Source organism: Prunus avium, chromosome 1 (assembly GCF_965620075.1).
Source record: "Prunus avium chromosome 1, drPruAviu1.hap1.1, whole genome shotgun sequence".
NCBI classification, from domain to species: domain Eukaryota; kingdom Viridiplantae; phylum Streptophyta; class Magnoliopsida; order Rosales; family Rosaceae; genus Prunus; species Prunus avium.
In genome coordinates this window covers 9,126,414-9,135,969 of record NC_142284.1, presented here as the reverse complement: position 1 = coordinate 9,135,969, position 9,556 = coordinate 9,126,414, and the positions used below count along the sequence as shown (strand labels likewise).

At 37.4% G+C, this 9,556-nt stretch overlaps 1 protein-coding gene and 1 pseudogene across 1 annotated transcript; one reads left to right on the top strand and one right to left on the bottom strand.

Moving 5' to 3' along the window:
* Positions 1-269: 269 nt before the first annotated feature.
* LOC110751995 (uncharacterized) lies at positions 270-3,085 on the bottom strand. The gene is made up of 6 exons (XM_021952573.2): positions 2,914-3,085; positions 2,698-2,827; positions 1,477-1,646; positions 1,061-1,352; positions 787-953; positions 270-667 (listed from the first exon to the last, which is right to left on the bottom strand). The coding sequence occupies exons 1-6, from the start codon at positions 2,924-2,926 to the stop codon at positions 498-500; spliced, it is 942 nt and encodes a 313-aa protein (XP_021808265.2). The 5' UTR covers positions 2,927-3,085; the 3' UTR covers positions 270-497.
* A 97-nt stretch (positions 3,086-3,182) lies between these two features.
* On the top strand, positions 3,183-8,868 carry LOC148297238 (BTB/POZ and MATH domain-containing protein 2-like; annotated as a pseudogene).
* The last annotated feature ends 688 nt before the right edge of the window (positions 8,869-9,556 follow it).

Genomic DNA, 9,556 nt, shown 5'->3' with positions numbered 1-9,556 from the left:
CCTCATAAATTGGAAAGACCAATCCCTGATGAAGTTGAATCAACAAGTGACAATGGAAAACAACGGGTTTTTTTAATTTGTCAATTTCTCTATTTTTTTTAAAAAAAATTACGAATTTGCTCCTAATATTGACGGAAATTTGGGTGGACATCCGAAAAATTGACGGTGGGGGATATTGACAATAAAAGTTAGTTAGGGTCTTTAATTTTCATTAAAAAAAAAGTCAATGAGTAAATTGAAAATTACCTACAAGATGAGGGGCAAGTCACCAATTAAACATTCTTTTATTCAATAACTAAATGCAAACTTTTTATTAAAAAAAATTAAAAATTATATTTATTACAATCATTCTTTAGTAGAACGCACATAATTTACAACAAAGTCGCTCATGACAATACCATCTTCCAACTTTAGATTTGCTTTCTTCCTCCAATTCCCCCACATCTTCTTCATCTTCCAATCTCCAAATCTAGCATACCAGGTATGTTACGAGTATTTTAAGCTTTAGCTGGCTCTAATGCTTTGGCAATTCCATGGACAGTGACCTCGGCCTCGACCAAGCAAGTATTCTTCAACAAATAACCATTGTTTGACATTTTGAAACTGCCCAAGTCAATGAATCTAGACCAACCCCAACCCACCATGGTACTGAACCAGGCATAATCCGCTGCAAGCACACAAAAAGGAAAACAAAGAGAGACTAATTAGGATTGAGAAGAAAATTGAAAAGAAAGAGGAAAAAACAAATAAGTAAAAGAAGAAATATATATTAGGCCACATGTTTACATTTCCGACTCAGATGCTTGCGGTTCAGTTGATCGACGATGCGCAGAGTATGCTCTGTAAGTAATTGGGAGCCAGGAGATAGCTTTTCTGGATGAACCAATCTTAAGAAAATAGAAACATGAGTATTCTTTCCAATTGCATCTCCCTTGGGATAGAGCTTTATCACCCTGCAACCACACCAACAAATTAATTAAAACAGAGGAACTAATTAAACAACAAGTTTAATTAGATTAATAATTAAGGAGGCTTAATTAATATCATTAGAGATACCTACCATGTCTGCCCTCCTGCAGTGAATGGTTCTGATTGCAAGAATTCGGATTTTAACATTGAAAAACTCTCAATCTTCCAACAATGCTTCTTCATAAAAGCATTGTTGATCATTGACAGACACTCTGCCTTGCCCGCTCTTCTTTCTTTGCAAACGAAGACCTCGGCTCCAAAAACACAAGTATCATCAACGACATAGCCATTGGAAGCAACATAAAATGCTTTCAGAGGGATAACTCTATCGAAACCCACTTGGAGCATCGCCCCGTGCAAGCACATCTTGTTCATATTAGCATCTGATAAGCAAGAAAAATCAAGAGATCATGAGCAATGCAAGTGCAACACAAGAAGTCTATATCTGCTGGATGGTTGCATGAGAATTAACTCCAAACAGATAGAAGATGTATAATGAATATATACCCTGAAGAACCGAGTAGATTCCCTTATTCTGATCAAGCAAAAACAATCTAAAATCAACAGATACTTCCCAACCAGTCTGAAGTGAATTTGCTTCGGCCATTTTTAAGTAGACAGAGATGTGGTCTTCTACATTCTTCTTTGTGTTTCCATTTCGGTACACCACCAGTTTCCTGCGGTGAGCAAACATTTATATATAAAAAATACAATAATTATAGCATCTCCAAAGGAGGTGTTAAATCCAACGTGGTACTTTTAGCATGTAGAAAAGATAATTGAGACTCTCTCCAACCAAAATGTTAAATCCTACATGGAAGAACATTTCTCTCTCATGCTATTATTTTTGGATGTTTGACTTTGTGATGTTATTTAATTATTTAATAATTTCTTTTTAATTAATATGCCTAAAAAGCAATAGACCAAATAATAAAATAATATTTTAATTTGACATACTAGGTGGAATGTGAAACTCTATTATATGTCAAATTGCCACATAAGCTATCAAATTCAAATTTAACATTTGATATTTCCATTGGAGATGCTCTTACCACAATCCTGTACCATCTTAGCTGAGTTCGAAACGCCATGTGATTGAATTTGAGTTACAAGTTTTAAATTAGAACAGTTTCCTTTAAAAATCTTATATGGCAGCTGAATTGGACACACCAGGTCATTGAATTTGAGTTACAACACGTTTCCTTTTAAATAATAATAATAATAATGTTCTCCCCAATCTCCTCCCTCCCCCTTTTCACCCCCTCCCCCATTGGCGACCAGTCCAAACTGCACTGGCACTCTCGTACAACATAAAAATTGAAGAAAACAAAAGGCTGCAAGTCCAAACTACAATGGCACTCTTTGGACTCAAGTGATTTTTTGAACATATATATGATATTTGAAGGAATATTTACAAGATGGACGGTTCAGATTATTGAAATACTATGCAAATAGACCCTACAAGGGCGTTAAGGGATCCCTCAACAGAAACTTTATGTATATCCAAGGTATATTATCTATAAAATTAGAAGGATAAAATGGTGTTTTTTATTTTTCATTTTTTAATCCAGAAAAATAAACATTTACTATATTATCCTCATTTATTTAATATTTTCAATTCTTAGTATTATCATTAACCAACGTGGTATTTTTTGGTATTTTGAATGTTTCACAATTCTCTACCACACAAAACGTGAAAAGGAAGAAAATAATTAAGAAAACGTATACCATTTGTATCCTCCAGCACCAAACTCCCCAGATTCATATGTATCCACTGAATTTTTAGTCAGCATCGAGAATGACTCTATTTTTAGAGAATAATGTGTTGGTGGTGAATTTGAAAGTGATCTCGAAAGTCCTGGGAAAAAAAAAAATCATAAAATTTCAATTACATAGCGTTTAGAGTAAAACACAAAATATAGAGAGACACAGAAAGTGGCTTACCATCTTGGGCCATGGCAATAAAATTGACCAACGAATTTATTTTTCTGAGGATAAACAGCGACCCTTTACTTGAAGAAGACTATTGACTAATTGTAACACAAAACAAGAGATGGAGTGGGTGGGGCTGGCGTGGGGGGAGGATATACAACTAATTGAAACATATATGTTTGAAATATGTGTAGAGGTAGTGTCTTTATTATGCGTTTAAACTCCATATTTATAAGGGTCTTGACCTATGCCATCAGCATCTCAACTTGGATAATGTTTTCATGGCATCCAAGTTAGCTCTTGAATTACTTTCCCTTTCATAAAAGTAAGCCCCTTGATTCTTATCTTTTCCCAAAAGGGGACAATAGATGTAATTAAAATTGAAAAATAGAAGATTGTACTGTTAATATATATTCTTGAAGCTAAACAAAGAATTTGATTTCTTCCTTTAAAATGCTTCAATAGGGAGTTATCCTATCCAATCCAATTCTATGCACCAAACGAGTTTCAAGTTTAGAATCATACCTTTACTTTTTTCTTTGAACCCAATTTAGTTGTAAAATAGAAAACCCTTTCTGATACTTTTACCTTGTATCGAATTGTCAGCAAAGTAAGTTTGTTGGTCAAGTTTATTTCATAGGGCGACCAGTCTTAACTTTGATGACCAAGATGGTAAGATGCTGCCAACGGGGTTTAGGCCAGTGAAAAAGAAGACAAGAGGTCTCAGGTTCAAACCCCCATACATGACATCATTTGTGTGTGTATGAAAAATCCCCCTTACCTAGTTTATGTTGGCGTAACTTGTGTACCATTGACTTTCTTTCTTTACACACCAAGGATTCCCATTATAATTATATTTGATTTACTTTAATTCTTGATTTCCTACTATAAATAGAAATATGAATTTATTATTTACTTGCCCATTAAAGTTCCGTTGTATTATAAATATGACCTCCTACAATGAGAAGAATACACAGAAAATTCCCACAAACAAATATTCTCTCATAGTTCTCATATTTTAGCATGGTATCGGAACGGCGATCTTGAAATTGCTTACTCTAGTTTCCAACCCCTGCCGCCGCTATGGGGGTTGATGATTTTTTCAACCTTCATGGAGGTAGCACCATTGACTCCTTCTCTCCTTCTCAACCAGCCATAGCCGAGTTGAGTGCCCAGGTGACTCAGCTCCTACAGACTTCGACCTCGAACCCAATCTTGAATCAGTATCCTATTTTGATGACCCTGAACCCAATCCTGAATCAGGATCCTATTTTGATGACCCCGACCCCTACTACAATGATGACCCCGACCACGACTACGACAACGACAACCCCGACCTCGAATCTATCTGTGATTCAAACCCAGATCCTGACTTCGACTTCGACCCCGACTCAAGCTCAGATCCCGATCCGGATTCCTACGAAACTTGTATCCTATGCATCTTCCTCTGCACAAATTATGACTTCCCAACTAACGACCCTGACATATGGATGAGATTGTGCAAACTATGGTGATCCGAGACACACTTGTGATACTTGTTTTAAATTGCATGGCTACCCGAATAGTGGGCTACTCTCAAAGATCGAACACAACCTGATACGACCCATAATGATATTGGTTATGGATTCCATTCTTCAGATAAGAGTGATTCCATGAGCTGGATAATTGATTCCAGTGCAACTGACCATATGACGTTTGATCCTGATGATTTTTTGAATACTACCCAACCCCGACGAACTTGTATGCTAACGCCAATGGAGTTACTTATCCTGTGACAGGGGCTGGAATTGTTGCACTCTCATCCTCTTTCTCACTGTCTAATACTTTACTTGTTCCATCTTTATCCAATAAATTGATGTCAGTTAGTGAGCTTACTGAACAATTGAATTGTTGTGTACTCATTTACCCTTGTTTTTATTTGCTTCAGGATATTCACACTAAGGAGATTCTTGGTAGTGGTACTAAGAGAGGGGGGCTATATTATGTAGATGACTTCAGTCTCGGCATGGCTAACAGTGTGACGCATCCCTTTGATAGCAAATAAAAGCAAATCTGGTTGTGGCACTATTGATTGGGACATCCGTCTTTTAGTTATATCCAGATTTATTCTTAGGTTTCAAGGACTCCAACTTCACATGTGATACTTGTATTTTGGCCAAGAGTCACAGTGTGTGCTATCCGTTGAGTACGAACAAATGTACTACTCCGTTTACGTTAATTCACTCTGATGTCTGGAGACCTTCACCTATCACTGCTCCTTATGGCGTTCGGTGGTTTGTCACATTCATAGATGATTGTGGATGACATGACTTTATTTGCTGAAGAATAAAAACGAAGTGTTTTCTTATTTTCAGTCCTTCCATAAACAGATGAAAACTTAGTTCAATGCTCAAATACAGATTCTTCGCTCAGACAATGGTGGAGAATTTGTCAATCATGACTTTCAAGCTTACTTCCAACAACATGGAATTATCCATGAGACGACTTGTCCTCAGACACCACAACAAAATGGTGTTGTTGAACGAAAGAATTGACATTTTCTTGAAACCGTCCGAGCACTTCTTATTGGCGCTCATGTTCTTCGCCATCACTGGGATGATGCTATTGTCACCGCAGTTCACCTGATCAACCGCATGCCTTCTAGTGTATTGACCTTTAAAACTCCCTTACAAGTGCTTGCGCAACATAGACCCCTGCCCTCTGTTTTGGTACTCACACCCCAAATCTTTGGATGTGGGTTTCGTTCATCTCCACAAAAATTAACGTAGCAAACTAGATCCTTGTGCACTTAATTATGTTTTTGTGGGTTATGCCACTCATCAGAAAGGCTACCGTTGTTATCACCCTCTTACCCGACGTACTTATGTCACTTTGAATGTGACTTTTTTAGAATATGAGATGTTCTTCCATGACCCATCATCCAATTTCACGCTTCAGAGGGAGATATGAAATGAAGAGCAAAATTGGAGCAACTTGGAAAATGAAGAAATTCTCCTCTGTACAGAAATGATCGATCGTCCCGAGTCTGGAGCACGAGATTACTCTCTGCCGAAAAGCGATCAATCGCCCATTCATAGCCATCAATCGCCTAACTCACCTTATCCCTACGAAGATGTGTCTGATCCAAGTCCCACACCTACAGACAATACAAAACAACAAGATGAATACCCCCCTCTAACTCAACAGTACCAACGGACCAATCTCCTGAGAATATCCTTGAGGTAACTACTCCTACTACACTTGTGAATTTAGAGGATAAATCTATTGGATACCAATTACCTTTCAGGCAAAATCGTGGAAAGCCACCAAATCGTTATTCACCTGATATTGGAAAGACATCAAAGTATCCAATTGCAAATCATGTATCCACTGAGAAGCTGTCTGAACCCCTCAAGGCCTTTGTGCATCAGTTGTCTGCTATTCATATCCTAACCAAGGTTGTTGAAGCATTTAAAGATCCTAAGTGGGTTCAAGCTATAAAGGAAGAGATGAAAGATCTTTTGAAGAATAAGACTTAGACATTGGAAACTTTACCACGAGGAAAAAAGACTGTCGGATGTGGATGGGTGTTTACCATAAAACACAACGATGATGGATCTATCGAGCGATACAAGGCAAGACTTGTGGCGAAAAGGTACACACAGACTTATGGTGTAGATTATGAAGAAACCTTTGTACCAATTGTAAAATTGAACACAGTCATAGTTTTACTGTCCCTCGCAGCTAATTTATACTGGATATAATACTACTCAGACTGGAACAGTATGCAAATTAAGAAAGGCGTTGTATGGACTAAAACAGTCACCACGTGCATGGTTTGGACGGTTCCCCAAAGCAATGAAGAACAATGGTTTCAAACAGAGTAACTCAGATCATACTTCGTTCTTGAAGCATCAGAAAAGGAAGGTAACATCTTTAATAATCTATGTTGACGACATGATTATTACTGGGAATGATAAACATGAAATATCTCAGCTACAAGACTATTTGGCCACTGAATTTGAGATGAAGAATCTAGGTGGACTCAAATATTTCTTGGGAATTGAGGTGGCCCGATCACAACAAGGCATATTTCTCTTTCAAAGGAAATATGTCTTGGACTTGTTGACAGACACAGGAATGCTAGATTGCAAACTTGTAGACTCTCATATTGTTCAGAACCATCATCTTGGAGAATACCCGGATCAAGTTCCAACTAACAAAGAAAGATACCAAAGGTTAGTGGGAAGATTGATCTACTTGTCTCATACTCGGCCAGACATTGCTTATGTAGTGAGCTTTGTCAGTCAATTTATGCATTCTCCGAGTGAAGACCACATGAATGCAGTTATTCGGATACTTAGATATTTGAAGTCTGCACCTGGAAAAGGACTTATGTTCTCAAAACATGGTCATCTGAATATTGATGGTTACACATATGCAGATTGGGCAGGAAGTATAACATATAGGAAATCCACATCCGGTTACGTCACATTCGTGGGAGGTAATTTGGTTACATGGAGAAGCAAGAAACAAAAGGTGGTCGCCTTATCTAGTGCATAAGTCGAGTTCATAGGTATGACCAAAGGAATTTGCGAACTCATTTGGTTAAAGAGGTTGCTTACTGAACTTGGGTATAGAACTACATCTGTAATGAATCTCTTTTGTGACAACAAGGCTGCAATTGCTATTGCACAGAATCCAGTTCAACATGATCGCACCAAACATGTTGCGGTAGATCGACACTATATCAAACATAAGCTCGAAGCTAAAGTGATTCAGTTTCCTTTCGTAAAGTTCGAGGAGCAGCTGGAGGATATTTTGACAAAGGCAATATCCAGTAAAGCGTTCCACAATTCACTGGACCAGTTGGGCATTGGCGACATCTATACACCAACATGAGGGGGAGTGTTGGCGTGACTTGTGGACCATTGACTTTCTTTCCTTACACACCAAGGATTCCCATTATAATTATATTTGATTTACTTTAATTCTTGATTTCCCAGTGTAAATAGAAATAGGAATTTATTATTTACTAGCTCATTAAAGTTCCTTTGTATTATAAATATGAACTCCTACAAGGAGAAGAATACACAGAAAATTCCCACAAACAAATATTCTCTCATAGTTCTCATATTTTAGCAGTTTAGACTATTCCTTATACTAAAAAAATAGATGGTAAGATGCTCTGTTCGTTGAAAGTACTAGCTTATGTCACTTCAAGAATGTTGAGCAATTAACATGTAATTGCAGGGATTTTGAGAAGCATTTCGAATGCACCACCAACTCATTACTCAGTAAAAATACAGTCGCTTTCATTACTGACCAAAAATTCATTGAAGAAATATGAATGTATCATGAGACTTTGAAGCTGGAGGGTACAAATGGTTAGAATTTATTCTCTTATTTCCTAGACAAACTTCTTACATCTCTGTCTTTTCTCATAATCCTTAATCTTAATTGTGGGTTTGCTACAGGAAACTTGTTTTCTATCCAAACGGAAAAAAAGAGCAGGAATGTGAAAGAGCACATCTCTCTCTACTTGGTAATGTCTGGTGCAAATGCTACCCAGATTTCTCGGGAAGTGTATGCTGTTTTCAGGTTGTTTTTACTTGATCAGAATAAGGGCAACTACTTGGTTCTTCAACTTCAAGGTACCATTTACTTCCATTAGTTCATAGAACGGATAAGCGTATGTTTCTCATATCTGCAATGCATTGTCTCATTTTCTGACTTTTTTTTATATGACATCGCTTAGAACAAAGGCGCTTCCACGGCATGAAGCTTGATTGGATCTTTGATCAGTTCCTCTCTCAGAAAGCTTCCAATGGATTTCTCATAGATGACACCTGTGTGTTTGGAGCAGAGATCTTCGTTTGTAAAGAGAGAAGTACAGGCAAAGGAGAGTCTCTATCAATGATAAAAGATGCCACGCATGTTTGGAAAATTGACAACTTCTCAAAGTTAGACGCGGAATTCTACGACTGAAAAAGATTCAAGATGTTAAAAAGCAAGCAAGCAATGCAAAGGGATCATCATATCACGGAAAATGTAACAGAAGCAGAGCTCTCTGTTTTTCTAATAAATTATAATCTCAGTTTTTTCTCTTAGCATAAGAAACCTTGACCTTGTAGAATTTGTAAGCAACATAAATTTGAATTTGCCATCTTTGAAAGAAAGAAGAGACATAGCCATGTCCGTAATCTGTTCCTTTCTTCCTCGGTTTCTACAATCTACAAACACAGGAAGCTGAGTAGGTAATTCATATGCTACTTAACAATGCAACGCCGATTCAATGTTGTTCGGTTAATAAGAATCTGCAATTTGGTCGATAAAACATGAGTCACGTACCCATATTACTGACCAAACTGTTTGGTCACTATATTACATGCTTCTGCTTGGTATAGCAAGTTTGGAACTATGGCCGGTATATATTTTGTTACGTACCTCGGGAACATATAAGAGTTACATGTCACATTTTCCTCTCTTTGACTAGTACAGCTCTCCCCATCTGGACCATCTACTTTGTACTGAATTGGGGGGAACTGGGGGCACTACTGATAAGAGTTGCAAATCTTACATGATAAAATTATGCAAGAGTAACTTATGTAGGGAAATTTAAGAAGAATTGCGCAGGGAAATGTTTTTAGAAATTTATGCTGAGCCCTGAACCAGA

Bases quoted from the DNA above. Each gene is read 5' to 3' on its own strand.
- LOC110751995 (XM_021952573.2), bottom strand. The intron at 1,647-2,697 runs GTATACGTTTTC...TGCTCACCGCAG, and splicing joins GGTGCTGGAGGATACAAATG to GAAACTGGTGGTGTACCGAA. The intron at 1,353-1,476 runs GTATATATTCAT...CTTGCTTATCAG, and splicing joins AATCTACTCGGTTCTTCAGG to ATGCTAATATGAACAAGATG.